This window comes from Argiope bruennichi, chromosome 6 (genome assembly GCF_947563725.1).
Source record: "Argiope bruennichi chromosome 6, qqArgBrue1.1, whole genome shotgun sequence".
NCBI lineage: Eukaryota > Metazoa > Arthropoda > Arachnida > Araneae > Araneidae > Argiope > Argiope bruennichi.
In genome coordinates, this window is record NC_079156.1 from 108,194,615 (window position 1) to 108,217,128 (window position 22,514).

A 22,514-nucleotide genomic window follows, 5' to 3' on the forward strand; every position below is an offset into this window, starting at 1 on the left:
TGAGGCGATGGAAAATTGCTGATCTTAACAAATTCCACAAAAGGATCCCCGTGTCCCCCTTGCTTGTGATTGACATATGATGGAAATCCATATTAAAATCTCACAATATATACAGGGATAAAATGTTCATGAGCTTTTCCTCATTTCGTGTTGTGTCGTTCTGTGATGTGCTCGTGGCTTCTGCTTGTACATAATGCGTGCCTCCCCGGGATGAAATAAAACGACATTAAAAAATCGAAAATCTCTTCACTGTCTTCGAATCTACCTTCTAAACACACACACACACACACACACACACACACACACATACACACACACACACACACACACACACACACACACACACACATATATATATATATATATATATATATTGCAAAGAATGGTATGACCACAGCCAGCATCTTATATAATCCTAAAACAATAGCCAAAGTGACCTAGCTCTCACCTCATAGGGAAATGCACATCACACACATTATAAAGATCACGTTATAAAATGTATATTCCGAAGAAGCCACTTAAATATGGGCTAAAACTCATGTGCTTAACAGATTCTCGGAATAATTATGTATATAACGCTTATTTACAAGGGATATTCAAATGAAAAGGTAAGAAACGACTCTGTGGGTAAAAATGAAAACTTTATTCAAAGTATGCACCATAGGCCTGAGCACAACGATCTTATTGATTCCTTAAGGATTCCTTGTTCCCAGAATTCCTGTGGCCGTGACGAGATCCAGTCCTTCAGAGCATCCTTGAGTTCGCCGCCCGAGTTGAAACGCTTCCCTTTCAGGTGTTTTTTCAGGGGACCAAACCCATGAAAATCGCAGGGCGACATGTCCGGGCTATAGGGCGGATGGGCGAGCTGCTCCCACTTGAACCTGGCCAATTCTGCGTGTGTGATCCTGGAGACGTGTGGGCGCGCGTTGTCATGGAGCAGAACCACACCCTCCGAGAGTAGGCCCGGTCTTTTGTTCTTGATGGACCTGCTTAGTCTTCGGAGTGTCTCACAATACACATCGGAGTTAATGGTTCTTCTGTGCTCGAGAAATTCAACAAGTTGCGCCAATTGGAAGGCGTTCTTTATAGGAGCCTCTGCTCTCTCTCTTGCGCATGCGGGCGCCCGCGCGTGCTCCGATCTACGCCGGAGACTCCAATCGCATCCCTAGATGTCTCGTTACGCTCTCCCATAGTGGCATAGGCAAATATGTTAACGGTTACGTTGTTACGACGTTTCGTACTTTTTCATTTGAACACCCCTGGTATATTGGTGCAAAGGTTCGAATGGCATTGGTTTAGAAGAAAAAATTAAAAAATACAATAAACCGGCTCAGACATTTATAAGATTGAGTAAATCTATCTTGAAATCCAATAGAAATATAACAGCTGACAACTGATTTACTTCAGTTAAGCTTATTTCAGAATTTAAAAACAATGGATTGACATATATCGAAACGTGAAATAAAAATAAAAGAGATATCCCCAAAGATTTCTTACCAAATAAACCACAGTATATTGATTTACAAAAGATATTACCATAATATCTTATGTCCCTAAAAAAAGAAAATCTGTAATTCCTATGTCATCCATGCTTCTTTCGAAAGAAATTGACCCAGAAACTGAAAAACCTGAAATTATATCTTTTTATAATCGAACCAAAGATGGAGTCGATTCATTAGATGAAAAGTGCTCCATATATTCATGCAGCAGACCAAAAAGGCGATGGCATATGGCTATTTTTTATAGACTATTGGATATGAGTACTGTAAATTCATATATTTTGTACCAAAGTTCTCCTGTAAATTCGGTTATGAATAGATTGGGTTTTTTAAAACACTAGCAACAGAGTTAGTTATCCCCAAAATTATGCGAAGAATGAGAAATCCAAGAATCAATCAGGAATTATGCCTTACAATGAAGTGCATTTTAGGAAGTGATGCAGAGGTCCAGGAGCACGTGGCTATCCTAGATTATACAAAGCTGGTGATGGGGAAAACATGCAATTTGTGTCCACCAAAGGAAAAAAAGAAAAACTACATATATATGCATATATTGTAAGAAACCTGTATACTTAGAATGTACTTGGAAACTCTGTTAAGAATGTTCTCAAGTTTCTGCATAGAAATGATACCGATAAAAAAAAAGGCCAGTTTTACAAAATGTCTGCGTTTTTATTTTTCATCTAACTGTCCAATTTCTCATTATGCGTTTTCTGTATAATTTTATATATTGGAAATATAAATGTGATTAAAAAAGTAAAAAGTAATAAGCTATTTCTGGAATGATAACTGTTGTAATATGTATTCCGAGAAGAAAATGTATGTTCAAACATAATAAATTTTTCTAATGATAATGTATTTTGAAAAATTTCTAAAATATATAAATATACCAAGAGAAATATCTACAGAATTTAAAGGCTGATTTTCATCCTAATACTTAACTTGCATGTTTAAAATGCCCTCAAAAACCGTGCTATGAATGTTACAAGTCTATGCGTAGAAATGATGCCGATAAAAAAAAAAAAAGGTCAATTTTAACCTATTGTCAATTTTTTATTTTTCATATAATTGATGAATTTTCCAATTTATTGTTTTCTATGTACCTTTTTACGCTGAAAAAGTGAACATGATTTAAAAAGTAAAAAATAATATGGTTTTTTAAGAATATTATTTGTTGTAACATGTAATTTGAGAAGAAAATGTATGTTCAAACGCATTCAGTTTTTTCAATGATAACATATATTTAAAAATTTCTTAAACATAGTTTTATAGTAAGAAAAATATCTGCAGAATATATTGGCTGATTTTCAATCTAATACTTTCATTAGAAAATTTAATTCGAGTGTAAAGAAAATGCGGTTTCGTAGACCGCACCTACCCAGTTACGTCCTAAATTTTCACCTCCTCAGTTAAGGGTTAAATTTAAACATTACAGAGAATTAAATGGGTAATACACTTAATAAGATTGGATTACAATAACGCCATTAAAAAAATCTTTTTGGCTAAACCCTCTAGTACCCGAAAAACAGAAAAGCGAGATTTTTGGTGTAATGTTTGCCAGAAAAAAGACTAGAAAATTATTAAGACTACAAATTAGAAAATCTTAGCCAAGAACAAGGCGATGTGGAATGGAATTCTGATGAAGGCCAGGGTCCATCCGTGGCTGAAGTATCAGTGAAAAAGAAGAAGAAAGTTTTTTTTTACAATCATGTGAATAAATAATAGAAAAAATTAAGAAAATAAAATAAATATAAATCTATACTTATAATAAAGCTCAATGTGTGTGTGTGTGTGTGTGTGTTGGCGCTCTACAGGCCAGACCGTTTGACATACAGCTACCAAATTTGGTACATGTATACCTTGGAGGTTGGGAATGTGCACCTGGGGTTTCTTTTTTCGAATTTTTAATTAGAATTTTAATTATTAATTAAAAACTAACTTTCCCGCCAAAAAAATCTTCCATTTCCCCCACCGCCAGCTTTTCCGCCAAAAAAATCTTCCATTATCCCCAGCGCCAAACGAGAAAGGCTTCAGTTTTTTTTTCTCCCAACAGTAATGAGGCTAGGGTTAAAATTTTTCGGCGGATTATTTCAATCGGTTCTGTTTATTTTCTTAATGTTTGATGCATTTAAAATTAAACATTGTTAATGAATCAATCTTTCAGATTCATTCTGAAGTACTTTTGAATTAAAATAAAACAGAATAAAGGAAATTAAAAATTTCTAATCCGCATAGCGTTACCCCAACTGGCGTAGAAAAAAATCACGTATTTGTGTTACGTAACCGGCGAAGAAAATTCACGCATGCGCATTCTGTTCTGATTGTTGCCATGACAACGTTATCAATGGATGATTTAAATTATTTTTGGGTTAGTTGCATGCTTTTGTAAGTAAATTGTATTTATGTTAGTTATATATTTTTTGTATATGCTTATAGTTTTAAGTACATCGTTTTTTAAGTAGTTTTTTTAAAACCTGTTTTCAACCGTTTATTTTAAACGATTCGTTTTATTTTCTTAGTGTTTGATGCATTTAAATTTAAACATTGTTAATGAATCGATCTGCTCATAATGAATCTAAGAAAATTTCGTTGACCAACTCTTGAGATATTACATAAATTAATAAAGATATTCTTTAGTGCCCATAAAGTTTAAACGCTCAGTGACTCTATTATCAGTAATCATATTATTATAAAAAAATTCTTTGTTTCAGTAAAAAATATTATTATATTAATTGAAGATAAATTCTTTCCACTTTAATTGAAAGCATAAATTCTACGGGTGCTAACAGAAAATGAGAGAGATACATATTACGTTATGACTGAAGGCCTTTATAATATTATGAATGAATTATATGATTATCAAAATTAGAAGTTTTAAAATATTTTGATGAAGAAGCTATTAAAGTAGAAATTGCATAAAATATTTAATTATTAAAATTTTAACGAACATTAAGATTGGCGAACCGGCTGGTCGCCAAAGGCGGCTAGTAATAAATAAATAAAGAGCATTCGAATCTCTAATCCGTAAAATCGTAGTATAATAATCTTTCAGATTTGTTTGGTCTATCTTTGTTTTATTTTTAAAATTTTCTCTTAATGATATCCCAGTAAAAACAAGTATACACAAAAAATGTTTTTAATGTGGTCGCAAAACATGAATATAAATTTAGTGACTAAAATATCGAAATGTATTAATAAAAAGCATAAATTAAGTTTTGAAAATTATTGAAATTAGAGGAAAAAAATGTTCAGAAATAAAATTAGCACCGCAGAACTTTTTTTATAAACATTTTATAAAAATGTTGTTCAGACTACGTATATATATGCTTTGAAATTATAAAGGAAAAACAGGAAAATGTTATTCATTTTTAATCAAAAAATTAACTAAAATTTTGAAAAAAAAAGAATTTTTTTAGTGATACTTACTAGTTAAGAAATAGCCATATGCCATATTTGGTAAATAAAGGTCCAACAATCTGCTATGTTGAATATTTGGGACAAATGTTTTCACCGTGAGCGCCGTATCACCTATAACGAAGATTACAGATAGCATATCAGCTTACGAACGTTATTATATTCATATTTGCATTTCATATATTAAGCGAACTATCTTGCCTCATCAATATTTCTATGTTAGTGAGTCTGTGGATGCAAATGTCATCCTAATTAAGTGTCATTTAAGTGAGACGAACTTCACATTAAAAAGAACAGCTTACTTATGTGGTGACGAGCTTCGTTGACATTTTGATGACAGTTGACATCCCAGATAGCACAGTCTGTAGCACAATACCGTTCAATATTGTACGGTATTATATAATATTAAACAATATCATACAATATTGCGAATATTGTTTTATATCATAAAATATTGTACAATACACGTGTGCTACTAGGGATACAGAAAATAAATAAAATGTTGCTTCAGTAGTAGCCTTTTGCATCATTAACTTTCTACATTTCCAGTTTACTGTTTCACAAATCATTGATCAATCTTGATTGGCTACTTTTTTATTACTGCTAAAAATATCATTTTGGTATTATCAACCAAGGCAGACTTTAATAGTAGGCAAGCGCGCAACTAATTTTGGCATGAAATGTTTCGGAAAAAATTCCTTGGAAAATTATAAAGATGTATCAAATTCACGGAAAGAAGCTTCAGATACAAAACATTAAGGATGATAGTCAGGGCCAGATGGTTCATCAGAAATGCGGAAATCATTAAAGCTCTGAACATCCCCCCAATCAAACAATTCATCCTCAAACAAGCCCAAAACTTCTATGGAAACATCATAAATATAGACAACCCCACCCTAAGTAATCTACCGACATATGATATAAACGACCCCTGCAACAAACGCAGACCTCGCTGTGCCCTTGCAATTTAAATTGCAGACAAATAATACATAACCCTTTTTTTTTCCCACACACAAGAAAACAATACATCCAAACTAAAATAAACCATGTATGATGCACTGTAATTACTAAGGTCAGTTTCATATCACTCCAAAGTTAACCATTTTTAGATTTACGGATGGTGGGGCCTGCGGCCCCAATGAGCCGTAATCCCTCTCAACAAAGAAAGAAGCTTCAGATGAAAAAAATATAGAGAGATGTAGCTATGGATGAGGAGTTGCTTAATATTCTCATAGAAAGGAGATAAACTATCTTTCATATATTATATGTCTAGCTAATGCGTAAGCTTTAGCAAATATTCAGCCAAATAGAATTGCAATATGAAAATTTTAATCATTTGTTATGAAATGATTTAAATTTTTTTAAAGTAGTACATCTCTAGTCTAAACAATTTTTTTAAAACCCTGGGGAAATTCTTTCTGTTATAGAAGCATTTTTTACTTGATTCAGATTCATGGGGAAAAAAAAAAAAAAACCCTTGCGTAAAATTTTCACTTACAATCGTTTAAAAAAAAAATTGGAAATTATAGGACTACTCAGAAATAAGTTTTTACAAATCAAAATTCATCAAGTTACAATAATATCGAGCCAATTAGATTTAATCATCGAAAATAAGTTAAATATATTTGTAAATTGATTTCAAAAACAATTTACATTGTCATATTATATACCATATTTTATTAATTAAATTTTTCATCTTATATCTATATATTTTATTTATGTTATAATTCTTTCTTTAATCTTTTCCTCTTAAATATAGTTGTTGGCTAATTTTTATCGAAAATATATTTTTGCTAATAATATAATTTCTAATATAATAATACTTTTATATTATATATTTTCTTTCTATATATTTCTCTCTGTTTGTCTGTATATAGAGAGAACTATATATATAATATCCTGTTAATTTTTAAGGCATTACCTCTTTTGCGGGTTTAAAAGTTTCCTTTTATTTTTAAAAACGTTTTTCATAACTTTTGATATAAAATGTTATGAATATAAATATATTTATTTACCAAAAAAAAAGCATTTAATGATTTTCATTTTATTTATATTCCTTTCCTTCTTATTTATATATTCTTTCTTTTTTTATTTTATTTTAATTTTTTAGGGAGAAACTATTATTAACTACTGCGATAAAAAAATAAAGATTGATAATATTTTGGATGTTTAAATTCGTTGTGAAATTTTCTGGAGTGGCTTGTTATTTCTGCACACTCTCATGTAGTCGAAGTTTCTTTTCTATCTATTTACATCTTACACATTATTAATGATTTTTCTAAAACATACTTTAGGTTAAATGATTTTTTTATTTATGATACATTGGGGCCTGAAATGGGAAGAGAAATAAAAAAAAATGTGTCAAAATAGTCATTTATTAAAAAAAAAAAAAAAAAAAAAACTAATCCTATGCTTTGTCGAAATTGTACCAAACATTAAAATAGTGCAGTGGTATAGCTTATCGTGGATAATGATTGCTCTCAAGCAAAATACCTTTTCCTACATTTCTCGCCTCGTGAGCAAATACCGTTCGTAAAGTAAATTGTTTCATCGATATGCAAGCTACTTTTTAAAACACAATATACTCACGAAATTAAATAACCATTAATTTCATTCCAAAGCCAATAGCGGAATCGAACCTATAATTAGTGGCGTGTTATTTTTCAGCAGGTGTTTTATAAGACACCACTTTTCTCCCGAGATCAGTTAGTAGTTAGTGAGCAGAAATATTGTCTTAGCCATGGATAGAATAAAATAATAAATTAAAGCACTTTACTTTAAAAGAAATGGTTAAATAGAGAAAAAGACTATGATGCATAATTTTTAGGAAAAATTCTCATAAAGTGTTTTTTTTTTTTTTTTAAGCTGACGCAAATCGGAATATGCAATATACTACACATTTTGAGAAAAAGTATCAATCAATATATTTTGTACTAAATTAACAAAATTTAGTAAATTATTAGCAAATTACTATAATTTACTGTTTTTGATTTTCATAATGTTCCTTAGTTATTTCTCTAGAACAAATGTCATTTCATGGTATCCCCCGCGGTTAACTGATGAACTGTTAGTGATGGCAATTTTTGATGCAGTGATTCCGACATGAGCCGTGTACCGTTCTTTCACCTTAATCATGTTGTTAATATAAATTTGCGTGTTATATCTTGTCTGAATTGTTTTTTAAAATTATTATGTAGTTGAAAAGTTTTTAGGTGCTATTATTAGAAACTTTGTAATTTTTATTTATATTTTGTACAGTTGAAATTTGTAAGTACGTTTCTAATATGTCTCCCAAGATTCATAAAAAAATAGTCTGTAGTTTGTTGCCCTTAGATATATGTACAACAATATTTTTTTCTTACTTTCAATCTGTATATTGTTTGATTAGGTTGTTATTTCTTTGGGAAATACTAAAGCGTTGAAATCTATTCATAGTAAATGATGCTAAAATAGCGTCCCTTTTGTTATCTGAATGCAAGTTAGGATGTTACCGGAATCCAGTATGTTACGATTGTCAGTAGTGAAAGGTTACTAGACAAAACTAGTTATTTTATTCAAGATTTTTGCGTAAAGATTCAGAAAAATTATTTTATAATAAATAAATATCTTTGTATTCATCTTATAATTCTAGATAGGAACAATATCGCATTTGTAAAATTCAACGATTTCTCTATTGATTGTGATGGGCAAATTGTTTTGCCCATTGAATTCATTAATTGTGATGTGGAATCTTGTATACTCTTTTCAAACAGCTTTTACTGAGAAATTATACTTTTTGTTTTGGTTTTGCAGATGAGATTTCCTATTCTTTGTAGTTTAAATAATATATATTAAAAAAATCATTTATAGAATTTTATAAAATGTGACATGAATTAAAAATTCTTAGATTACTAATGCTTAATGACAGATTTCGGACATGTATTTAATAATCACATTATGTAATTTGTCCTTCTATGGAAATTATCTCAATTCTTTCATTTCAATTAATCTGTCTATATTTGTTAAAATTACCTAAAATGACTGAATCTGTATCTGAATTGCTTGATTAACATTTTAGTTTAAAGATGTAATAATACATGCATCTATTCCTTTTAAAGTCTTATTTCTTTTTTCATTGTTTGATATTAACATTATTAGATTTTTTTTTTGTCTGATTTCAATTATAAAATTACATTTCTCAAGGCTGTAATTAGACTTAAAGGACCTAGGGCAACATATAGTAATGTTCCCCTCGTCACTTTCTCTGTATGATTTCTTTTGTACCATTTTTATTTTCTATTTATGAGGGATCATTTCTGTCATAATGTATTTCAATTGTTAAAGAAATTAAAAAAAAAAAGAATCGATAAGTTGTTAATATGTTGTGCTATTTTTTCAGTTTAATCATGTCAAGTATGAGATTATAAAGTATCCAAAATTGTTTTATATCATACAGAATGTAACATGAATTATGTACAATTTAATTAAGATAGAATGTTTATTACCAAATTAGTGTTTTTTTGTCTGGGTTAGGAAAATCTGCCTTCTGTTAAATAAATTATCTCATTAATTATTATATAAAGGTTAATACTTGTTGCTTGTTTATTCTGTACGAATTAGTAAGCCTTTACTGTCCTCTACAGTGCTTCCAATTTTTTTTTTAAATCTTAATTTTAATTTTAAAAATAATAATTCAGTCTTGGAAAATTTAATAAAAGTGAACTGCGATTTAGTTTTCCTGATACAACACATAATGTATTATGTCAAAGTTTTTAAGGCTTTAACTAAGATTGAAATATTGTTTTCCCTTTTTAAATTGTGTCTTGATAAAGATAACCAAGATGGAAATGTTGATGATACATCATTTGGGAACTTTCATTAAAAATTATATTCTTTGTCATGGATTTTTTTTTTTTTTACTTACATCAGAAATTCAGGTTGAATTTTTTGGTATCAAGAACATTTTTCATACCTTGAAAACAATGAGGCTGAGTGCATAAAATATCTATTTTTTGGAAACTACAGTCACTCTAAAATAAGATTCTGGATATTTTAATTATTCATCATCACAAAATTTATTTTTATTTTTTAATTTTCTTAACCGTATTCTGGCAATTATTTGTTCCCTAAAGTTAAAAAAATCTTCGAAGTAGTAGATATCAGATCTTTTAATTTTCTACACATATTAATAATTTTAATCAAGGCATTTTCCAGTAATTCATATCCTGATACTCATACATTTCATTGTGTTTTATCTATTTTTATGCTTGATCTTCTTTTTATAAAGAAAAAAGTGCTTTTTAATATTTAAGGTAAAATTTATTTACAGTAAACATTCATATTTGTTTTTTTATTTCAGATTTTGGTGCTTTTTAAAAATGTCTCTTAGGCCAAAAAATGTTGATTTTAATGCAACCTGGGCGCAGCTCCATCAAACAGTCGAGGGTGTGATCACTCTTGGAAATATAGATCGGCATGAATGGAATGACCGATTCAGATATCCTTTTTTTCTTTGTAAGCTATTATATAATTCGGGTTTTTAGTTTTAAAATAATTTATATGAAGGTAGAAATTGTCTTAGTATTAAATGACATTGGTGCATTTTTGTACATCTTAGGTTTGTAGAAGTAGCTTCATGAGATTAGAATTTTTTGTTCTGAATATAATTTTGTAATGTAAGATATCAGTTATTCCAAAACCTAATTCTTTTCATAGCTGTATATTACTTTAAAATGCTTGAAAGTTGTACCTAGAATTTCTGTATTTTGAGTTGGTACAATGATTCGGTACGAGTTTCCTTTAAGAGTAAAACTGAAAAGCAAAATAAAACTGTCATCTTTCACTTAAGAAAATAGCTTAGAAGAAAAGCCTCAACTTGAGGACTTGATTCCATTTGACATCTATTATGCATGCAAATCTGGTGCACATTTATATCGAGCATTGTTAGCTAATCTAATCATTCTTCCATTAATGTTTGTGAGGAAATTTAAAAGGGACTTCTCGGGTACTGTCCTTGTTATCTGAGTGAGATTCAAAATTAATTCACGCTATTCTTAAGCAAGATATGAATATAACAGTTAAGCTAAACTTGCAGAATTTTTTGTCGTATGCAATTGAAATAATCCCTAAAGTGTTTTAGATTATGATCTGACACTTTGCCTTGTGATTAAAGCTATATGAAGATTATTCTTTTTATATTTTTGTGCATAATTCTATAGATATATGAATAAGTAATGAAATAAGAGGAAAAAAAAAAAAAAAAAAGAAAGAAAATGCTGAACTAATACAAATTGCAAATGTATCAAAATCTGAAAGTAGTAAACATTTTTATGCCTGTTTAGCTCTATATTAATTACTATTTGTCTTTGATTGGGATTAAGCCCCTCTCTTACAATGATGTGTCTAACATGCATGTCAAATTACTGAAATTATAAATCTTTTAAATTAAGGGATGGCATTAAGTAATTTAGAATATGATAAGCGCTAGAAATGCTTCAATATCCCAAACGTGTCTTACATTATTGTAAGGATTAAAATAATATGTCCGTAACACGATGCATCATCTAATTAAGAAGTTTAGTAAATTGTAGGTCAGAGTTAATATACTTTCATGTCTAATTTTTGTTGTGAAAGCTTTTGTATAAAATGGTACAAAAAAATCTTTTAATGGTTTGAATTTCTTAAATTAAATTTATCAGTTTTTAAAAAACAGCCAATTCTTACCACAACTCATTATTCTTTGATTTATGAATGTCAGATTGTCGATATTTATGAATTGTTGCATTTATCCTTAATGTTTTCTACTGATGTGTATGCATTATGCGTGGCATTTCCTGAGCCTTTAGCAGACAAGTTGTATTCAGAAACCAAAAAGTATATTGAAGGTCATGTCAAAAAACTTCACAAAGTGAGTAGAATAATACTGGTACCATTTTATAAAATTTTTTGACTTGATATGTCATGTGGTGTGACATTTTTATATAAAATAAATACAAATGTATCTGAATCGTAATCATTTCACACTTATAAAAGAATTACATAAATATCTATTGTATTTTCTGTTTTGAAAGAATATCTCATAATTTATTTTTGTTTGCACATTTGTAATTATTTTATTTTATTTTTTGGAGAAGTTATCCATGATAATAAATTGAAAGTAAGAAATTCAGAATTTATTTCCTATGAATATTCAATATTCTTGGAAGAAATTCATTGCAAAATAGTAATATTTTACTGCACAATCAATTTATGAAGCTCTCAATAAAATCAGTTGTTTTATAGATGCACTTTTTATGTTAAAGCTATGAAGTTTAATAAATTTATATATGGAAATAATTTATGTTTATCCTCTTCAGCCCTGACTTTTTAAAAACTGGTTTAAAAATTTGATTTCAAGATCTTTTTACTTTTGTTACATCTCAGCAGTTTGTGAGAAAAAATATTTACTGATCAAACAATTGCAAGTCCTATAATTTTAAGGTACACATATGTGTGCCTCAGGTCTTGAGCAAGTTAAAGTATCCTCGACAAATTTTTTTTAACTTACTTGGTAATTTAATAGCTATATTCTAAGGCCTTATAAATGAAAAAAATACAAAATTTTTTACATTAATAATTTATCAAGCCTTATTTTGAATGAAATTTCATTTTTTTTTTTAAATATTACATAAGTAGATACTGTATTTTGAGCACTTGACTGTTCTCCTATATTTACATCCTGGATACCTGCATTTTGATACATACTTATCGTCCATGCAATGTTGCAGATGGCTTGACATATCTAGTCTTATTTCTTTTTAATTGGGAAGGGACAATTTGTCTTGCTCTTTTAGAGATAATTTCACCAGATGACGGTAATGAAATCTCCAATGGTCTTTTAGGTTCATTTCCATCATTTGATGACTCTTCTATTAATTTTTCGTTCAAAGAGGATTTTTTAAAAATTTGTTCTTTGGTTCCTTTCTTGCTGATGATGAGAATTCCCTCATATTTCAACAGGAACCGAGTTATATGTATTTGAAATTGCAATCAGGTTGTAATATTTTCAACGGCTTTACTTGTCGCTTTGCCACCATTTTATAGTATATCCAGAAATTGACAACTACAAAATGTGTAAATACATACATCGGTCATTTTTTGTAATTACTGCATACCGGTAATATGCAAAATAATGGTCTATGCCTCCTCATATTATATTCTTTTACAATGGAAGATAATTTTACATCATCTTTTTGTTTGAGTTATTTTTACTGCCTACTGCCTATTCTAATTGGCTCATTAGCTATACATGTGGATAATAGAGTCACACATTTATTATCTTTCTACTTGACAAGGCACATTTGACTATCGTTGGTGACCCATTCATTCCATTTGCCAGGTTTCATTATTTTCGATACATGAGAAATTTTATTGCTTCCCATAAAATCTTTTTTCTAAACCTCCTTTTGAGTTAAAGCCACTTGATGTGAAAAAAATTATTATTAGCTTATAAAATTCCGTATATTCTATTCATGATATCGGATTGAAATATCAATTGCTGACTACAAGACAGCTATAAAATTAAATTTCTTACTAAAGTTAAAAAATATTTTTAAATTTATATCTCATTACATTACAGAACATAAGAATTATTTATTTAAAAAAAATATAAATATATTAGACAAGAACTGTCAATTTGAAAATAAGCACTCAAAAGATAAACATCACAAAGGATCGCAAGCAGTCAGGAAATGAGTGCGAAAAACACTTGAGGTACACATATGTGTACCTTAATTAAATTTGACTTTTCACCGATTCTATTATGTATAACAAGATATAATTTGGTAATTCCTTAAACCAGATACTTAGTATTTTATAAAAAAATATATAAGCATTTATTTTAATAATAAATATTAAAAAATGTACTTGTATTTGCTGTGTTTTCTGTTCAACGCCATTTTCGTTCTGTCTCTAATTAATAGAGATGGATATGAAAAAAATATCGAACTATAGTGTTATTTATTGAGGCAAAATGGAAGCTACATTCATAAATGTTGAAATGCATGCATTATTTCATTAAAACTTGAATTTACCAGGTAAGAAAAATGAAAAAAAGTGCAGATACACATATGTGCACCTCAGGACTGAAGAGGTTATATGTGCTAGATATTAACACATTATTTGATAAAAACTTGCTTTAAGTTGGAAATGGAATTAAAATAATTTCCATTTCTTTGATGAAACAGGAATTATAATTTTGTTTAATATATCTTATAATTGTTTAATTCCATAAGAATTTTTCAGTTCAGTATTTATATTTAATTGCTTCCTAAATATAAAAAATACATTAATGTGATCTGAATTCATTCTTACAGTAAGTATAGAGATTTTCATTAATTTTCATGTTTTAATTATGAGTCTGGAAACTCTTGTGTGAGTTGGGTTGGTGGAGTAACTAGCTTTGGCAGAGGGTTATCCATGGTAATAGTAGTAGTAAAGGGCTGTTCTCACATCCGTTGTAATGACCATAACCTTGAAACTCCTTTGTTACATCTCGTTCTAAATATGACAAAATGAAATAATAAATTAAGTTGCAAAATTTGCTGTTTGTTTTTATGTGAAAATTGCAGATTATTATCAGATTTTCAATTTAAAAATCCATTTGTTTTTTATATTAATAGGAAAATTGTAACTGGATGAATTAAAAAAAAAAAATATTTTCATATCAAAACTGTTTGATCCTTCCTGTGCTTTGCCGCGTTTTCACTGCTAAAATGTATAGAAACATATAATTTCAGACTCAACCCAAACAAACAGAAAACAATGCAGATATTTTAGCTAGATTACTTCATAATCAACATTCCAAAGTGAGCATTCGTTTGACTCATTAAGTGACTATCACTTTATATAGTTTTCCTCCAACAGGGTAAATAATTTTTTAGATGTATCTGTAGCTCTCATTTCTTATTAGAAGTATTACCATAATTCTTGTATTTTCTAGAACCATCTTTTTTGTTACATCTCTTTCTAAATATGAGAAAATAATAAATTAAGTGGTGAAAATACTATGTTGTTATTATATGAAAATTGTAATTATCATATTTTTAATTAAAAACATTTATTGGTTGTCTGTTTTCTTCATATGAATCTGAAAATTATAACTGGTTGATACAAGTTGGATAAAGCTGTTGATCCTTCCTATAACTTGACGTTGTTTTCACAGCCAAGATGTATAGAAAGCATATCATTTGTAGAGACTCAACAAATAACAGACAGAAAACATTACAGATATTTTAGCTAGATTACTTCATAATCAACATTCCAAAGGCAGCTTTCATTTGATTCTTTAAGTGACTGTCACTTCGTATAGTTTTTATTAATTGGGCCTGTAGATCTCGGCTCCTATTAGCGGTATTGCCATAATTCCTGTATTTTCTAGATCCTTTAATTTCATTGCATCTCTTTCTAAATATGGCAAAATAAAAGAATAAATTAAATGTGGAAATTTACTATGCTGTTTTTATATGAAAATTGTAGTATACCAAATTTTCAATTTAAAATGTACATTTTTTTATATATGAATGTGAAAACTGTAACTGAATGATATAAGTTGGATGGTTAAATTTTAGAAAATAGCTTCATATCAAAACTGCCCATCTTTTTCTTATGCCTTGCCTTGGCTGTGTTTTCACTGCCAAGATGTATAGAAAGCACATCATTTATAGATTCAACTAAAACAATGCAGGTATTTTGAGCTAGATTACTTTACAATCAACATTCCAAAGGGAGCATTCATTTAACTCCTTACGTGACTGTCACTTGGTATATTCCCCCCCCCTCCTCCGAAGAGGGTAAATAATTTGTAGATGGATCTGTAGATCTTGGCTCTTATTAGAGGTATTGCCAAAATTCTTGTATTTTCTAGATCCTTCATTTTTGTTACATCTCTTTTGAAATACAACAAAATAAAATAATAAATTAAATTATTATTTTTATATGAAAATTGTAGATTATTATTACATTTTCAATTAAAAACATCTATTGGTTATCTGTTTTCTTCATATGAATGTGAAAACTGTTGATCCTTTCCCTGCCTTGACTTGGCTGTGTTTTTACAGCCAACATATATATAGAAAACACATCATTTGTAGAGACTCAGCCAAAAACACACAGAAATCATTGCAGATATTTTAGCTAGATTACTTCATAATCAGTATTCCAAAGAGAGCATTCATTTGATTCCTTAAGTGACTGTCACTTTGTATAGTTTTTCCCCAAGAGGGTAAATAATTTTTTTTAGATGGATCTGCAGATATCAGCTCCTATTAGTTGTATTGCCATAATTCTTGTATTTTCTAGATCCTTCATTTTTGTTAATTTTCTAAATGTGACAGAAAAAAATGATAACTTAAGTGGTGAAATTTACTATGTTTTTAAATGAAAATTGTAGATTATCAAATTTTCAATTAAAAATCCATTGGTTGTCTTTTTTTTTTTTTTTTTTTTCTTCATATGAATGTGAAAATTGTAAACAGTTGATATAAGTTGAATAGGTAAATTTTAGAAAATGGTCTTCATGTCAGAACTGTCATTCTTGTGTTATGCCTTGGCTATGTTTTCACTGTCAAGATGTATAGAAAGCATACCATTTGTAGATTCAACTAAAATAATGCAGATATTTTAGTTAGATTGCTTCACAATCAACCTTTCAAAGAGAAAATTCATTTAACTCCTTACAAGACTGTCACTTTCTATAGCTTTTCGCTAACAGAGTAAATACTTTATTAGATGGATCTGTAGATCTTGGGTTCTATTAGTTGTATTGCCGTAATTCTTGTATTTTCTGGATCCTTCATTTTTGTTACATCTCTTTTCAAATACAACAAAATAAAATAATAAATTAAGTAGTGAAATTTACTATGTTGTTTTTATATGAAAATTGTGGATTATCAAATTTTCAATTAAAAATATATATTGGCTGTCTGTTTTTTTCATATGAATGTGAAAACTGTAACTGAATGATATTAAGTTGGATGGATTAATTAAAAAAAAAAAAAAAATCAGAGTTGTGGTTCCTTCTTTTGCCTTGCTTTGGTTGTAATTTCACAGCCAAGATGTATTGAAAGCATATCATATGGTGACTCAACCAAAACAGATAGAAAACAGTGCAGATACTTTAGCTAGATTACTTCAAAATCAACATTCCAAATAGAGTTCATTTGATTCCTTAAGTGGTTGTCATTTTTTTATAGTTTTTTCCTAACAGAGTAAATCATGTTTTAGATGTATTTGCTGTACTCCGCTCTTTTTAGAGGTATTGCCATAATTCTTGTATTTTCTATATCCTTCATTTTTGTTAAAGCCAACGAACTGGCATTAATGAAAAATGTCTAGAGATTTCTTTCTTATTAATTGACTAGTTGTACAGGGAAACAATATTAGATTCCTAACAATAAATCAAAATATTTATACTGTCAAACATGTTTCATATACATAAATCAGAAAGGGATTGTATTTTATGTGACCTTCCACAAAATAATAACCTTCTCTTAACTCTAAACTTTTGACTAATAATTTATTTGATTGAAAATGAATTTTGTTTAAAAGTGGGTAATCATGAAAGTGTGGAGTATTGGAGCAGCTTTTTTTAGATTTTAATTTTGATACAAGTTATATTTAGTATTATTTTATTATAATTTATGTTCACATTTTAAAAATATTGAATTTTTGAAGATGGTTTTTCTTATTCAATTTAAATTTTCCTCCTTAATTTTTTTTTTTCTTTGCAGGCTGTTATAGCATGCTCTGAAGAGCTGCTTGTAGCGTATCACCAAAATTGGACTCAATTTAGCCAAGGAATCAATTACCTAAATAAGTTATATATGTAAGAAAGATTTTTTGGTTTTTATTAAATTTTCTATTTTAAATAAAGTTATTTTGTGTGTATGATGTTTAGATTTCATTTAGTGTACTTATTACAGATATGAATGTTTTGTAACTTAGTGTAGTTGAAATGATATCTTGCATTCATTGGAAGGGAAGTGGATAATTTTCTAAATGATAATTTGTTCAGAGAGCTTACTTACCAAAGATGCTCTTAAGAGAATTTGACTGTTTTCTCATAAATATCTTAAAATAAGAGAGAGAAAAAAATCTAAATGTATTTATGTTAAGTATTAGAATGCAGCCGAAATTGAATTTTAAAAATAAAAATATTGAATAAACCATTAAGCGTACATTATGAGAAATTTCTATACTGCATGTAGTTCTTGGCATTCCATTATTTTTAGATCTCATATATTTTTTATTTAATGATTTGTTTCATCTTTTTTTTAACAGAATTTTTTGATGGATTTCACTTTCTCTTAAAGTCTTAAAGCTTTGTAAATACATATTCTTGATACACTCACTGCATTGTCAAATTTTTCTAACTTAATAATTGATTTTGTAATTTAATTTAGTTAAATAAATTAAATTAATTAAATTGATTTTAATTTCATATTGATAACATCACCTGATAATAAGCTAAAAAAATTCTTAGCATATATGGTATTGAATTATAAATTAAAAGACAAGAAATTCTTTTTAATGTTTTAATAAGTGTCTCTTCATAAAGAATATGTATTTTTTAAATTATAAACTTAGAAAGCCACTTTTAAAATTTCAGGGAATATAGAAATTATCTTAGTAAGGTAAATATTATCAAAATCTTTTTGATTTTTGTCAAGTTTGTCTTTAATTCAATTGTTAAGTTTGCTTACTTTTGACTAACATTTGGTATTGTGCCATGGTTAATGACGTTTATACTATCTTGCTAGTTGTATGCTGAATTGCAACTAGGTGCCTATATGCATAACATTACATAAAATAGAATATTTGTGTTCGTTACAAAAATTTTTAAGAATATCCCCCCCCCCTTTATTTCTTTATAGATATGATTTTTAAGATAGTACTTTATGAACTATTCTCTTAGTGCTTGAGAATTGTAAATGTAATAATTTATAAAGTTATGATTTAAAATTTATATTTTAGGAAAATTTATGAATTTGGTAATGATTTTTTCTTAAATTTTTCTTTGTGTTGTAATAAGTACTTATGAAATATGAAAGAGTGCATTTTAATGTAAAAAGGAATAATTTCTTCTAATTCATATTTTATATAATATCAATTTGCAATCTGATATACATAGAAAAATGGGTATAAATGATTTCTTTTACTGTTTAATTTACTGTCAATTCATTAATTCTGTTTTGTGTACAATTTAATCTTGGTCTAGTAAGTAATTTATAAACTGCTGTATATGCATACATTTTTTGGTTGAGAATGCTGCAAATAATTCAAAAATCACATTTAATGTTATTTAAGTCAAAAAGCATATTGTTGAAAAATTTTCAGTATTTTTATACCGTCCCCTAGTTATATTTACCATTTCTGGTAAGATTTAATAATTTTTCCATGAAATAACCATTTAATTTTTATTTAAAAAAACTTGTTTCATTTTATAATTTTTACATATTGTTCATTAATATTAGATTATTGATATGGATATTATTGTAATTCATAAATTCATATTCAACATTTCTTCAAAAACAACTTCGGATTAGCATTTAGTTTTCCCAAAATCAGAGCGTTTACGCCAGGCACCCCCGTAAATTTCTTTATTTCAGACACATTATCTATTTCCTTCCATACTTCTGAAGGTATGTATATGATTCCAGAATGTTCACTAGAATCACTTATTAGTCTCCTAGTGTATCTTTTTTTTTTTTTTTGATAATATTTCACTATCATGAATTTCCATATCAGTATATCAGAATCAGCTAAACATATGCTTATTTCTCCTGAGTTTTCAGAATCCCTATAATCACTTTGATCTTCATAGTCTGTACTACTCTTATCCATTACAGTGTTTATTTCACATGTTTTTCCTTTAGTAAAAATATATATTGACTGAACCGATGTTCACTCGGAATGTTTATTCAAATGAAATCCTACTGACTAACAACAATTTGGTTGTGATTTATATCAAATTCTAACAGTATACAATATGTAATAGTCATCTATTTTATCAAGATAGGTAATAAAGAAGTACTGCCGGATTCAGTAGACTAGAAATTTTTAACAAGTTTATTATCATATTCAACAGTAACTTTAGTTGCATGACGAGTGTAGCTTGTCATCATTCTGTATGGCATGAAAATTTAATGACAAGCTATACTCGTCATTTTACTGGAAGGGTTTAATCGTATTTAGTAGAATATTCTTGACATGTTTAATATTTAAAAAAATAATCAGCTTTAGTTGCAGAAGAATGTAATCAAGTTATTGTTTTTTAGTCAAATTATATATTTTAAATGTTTTAGCTACCACTTGGATTTTACCATCCAATGCATATTGTTTCGTGGATATAGTTGTTGACTGGCTAAAATATTGAAATTCAAAATTTCTCAACATTGTCACTTTTGGTAATGAAAGAATGTAATTTTTTAAAAAATATATTAATTTACTAAGAATAATTTACAACATACGATTGTGAGATGGTATGAAAATTTAGAGGTTGTAATTTTTTTTGTGCATTTAATAATTGAAACAGTGTAAAATATAGTTGCATTGGATTTAGAGGGCATTTTTAGTTAGATGTTTATGTCTCTTTTTAATAGTGTAGAAATTCCCTATTGAATCATGATTAGAGCTAACATCCCCTTTATTGAGGTTGATGCTGAATACCTGTTCTTAGAAATGCTTTTTATATCAGCTTAATGATCTGACAATTAGTTTTAGTTGTCTTAATTTCTGCTTGAAAGTATACATTTTATTTGGGTGTTTTTCTTGCTTTTTTTACTGTATTAGTTTGATTACATTAGTAATTTCAGTGCTTTGATTATTTAATATTGATGACTTGTATTATTATGCCATTTAAAAATATCGACTTAACATTTATGTAGGAAACATTGTTTTTCTTTTCATTTTGTGTTTTCTTTTCGTAGGTATTTAAATACACAGCATATCAAAAAACAAAAGTTCAATGAAGCAGACCTGCAATATGGAAGGAATGAGTCTGGAGATACTATGATGGAAGTTGGAGAGGTAATGAAAATTTTCCTTTTAACATCTTTTATTGTAATATTATTAATGTAAAAATATGAGAGAAAAAAGAATATTCATGTATAAAATAGTAATATTATTTTGTTGTATATTTAGTGCTGATACCTGAATTCATTTTTTAAAATTCTATTTTAGTTAGGCTTAGAAATATGGAAAAAGAACATGATAGAACCATTGCAAAGCAAATTGGTGCATTTACTTCTAGAGGGTATCCAGCTGTAAGTCTTTTTCTGATATCCATAAAAGTTTATTTATTCCATCTTGCCAAAGTATAATTCTTTGTGCCATACTATCCTTTAAATTTTATACACAAACTAAAGGAATTGTAGATACCATATTTAGGTCTATAGGAGTATACAGGTTAACTTTTGTGTAGATTCTAACTTATTGTTTTAATTTTGTGGGTGTTACGTCACCTGGAGCAATGTGCTGCTAGAGTTCTGAAAAGTGTGATTAAACGAACATGGCAGTAAAATGCAAAAATGAATAAAATCTCTAGAATTTATAACACATACACACACGTTATACCTGTGTATCAGATTTAGCATGATTCAAGGCACACAACAAGGAGGCATGCTCAGATTCGTTACTGGAGGGCAATTTTTGAAGCCTTTTTTGGTGTTTTGGAAGAAATTAGTTTATTTCCACGCCATTTTCAATAGTTATTTGATAAAAAATGTACAGTTATATTTAAAATAAAAAAAATAAGCTATAGTATGTAAATATAATTAGAAATATTGGCACTATTTTTAGTTTTGTTAGCATTTGTTTTATGTAATAATAAGCAGGGAAACTACATGCAGCTGTAATAAGTAATGATGACCAAGACAAAACAAAGAAAAATCACAAAACTTCAGACCCGTAATAAGGGTTGGTCATTTGTAAGAATTCTGAATGTTCCAAACACTATTTCTCAAATAGAGTTTATTTCCCACAAAAAAGAGAGGACAAGAAATGAAGATGCAAAAGAAAAGAAGAGAAGAGTTGGAAATGAATGTTCCTCAGGGTAACAGGATCAGGATCGGCATAGTATTCTAGCTGATGGAACGCCTAATTTTATCCGATGATTATACATACATATGCCTTCTCTATAAAAATTTTAAGTAATTTAATTTTTAATTAATACTTAGAATAAATAGTTTAAAATACAGCTAACAAAATAACATTGAAATTATTTTTCTAGCAATTATTTTTTTACTAGAAAAAAAAATAGGCAAAATCCCTGGATGAAAATAAATTTTTACATAACATTGTAGTTGAAAATTATGAATCAGTTTGAATTAAATTAGCATCTATTATTTAAAAAGGTCAAAAGGGAGTCTTAAACATATGTTTTTCAAATTTATAGTTGAATTACACTTTTAGAAACGAGCAAAGTTAGATGTTCCACATAGCCAAACCCTTTCTTTTTAAGGGTTAAGGAAATTTTTCTTGTATATTAACATTTCTAAATTTGATGGGCAAAATAAAGGTTCATGTTTGATTAATTATCAGATGTGTATGATAAAAATGTGCAATTTTTTGATATTGTACTGTTTT

At 28.4% G+C, this 22,514-nt stretch overlaps 1 protein-coding gene across 5 annotated transcripts in view; it reads left to right on the forward strand.

Annotated features, from left to right (window-relative positions):
- The first annotated feature begins 7,994 nt into the window (after positions 1 to 7,994).
- LOC129971493 (cullin-2-like) overlaps positions 7,995 to 22,514 on the forward strand; it is a 38,836-nt gene continuing 24,316 nt past the window's right edge. For 2 of the 5 annotated variants that reach the window (XM_056085314.1, XM_056085316.1), the window contains exons 1-6: positions 7,995 to 8,180; positions 10,252 to 10,389; positions 11,697 to 11,799; positions 17,660 to 17,754; positions 20,858 to 20,957; positions 21,111 to 21,193. In XM_056085314.1, coding sequence (XP_055941289.1) covers positions 10,271 to 10,389; positions 11,697 to 11,799; positions 17,660 to 17,754; positions 20,858 to 20,957; positions 21,111 to 21,193 — 500 coding nt within the window. In that variant the 5' untranslated portion in view covers positions 7,995 to 8,180; positions 10,252 to 10,270. Of the gene's footprint in view, positions 8,185 to 10,251; positions 10,390 to 11,696; positions 11,800 to 17,659; positions 17,755 to 20,857; positions 20,958 to 21,110; positions 21,194 to 22,514 lie in introns of all 5 variants that reach the window. The other 3 variants (XM_056085317.1, XM_056085318.1, XM_056085315.1) reach the window with 2 other exon arrangements.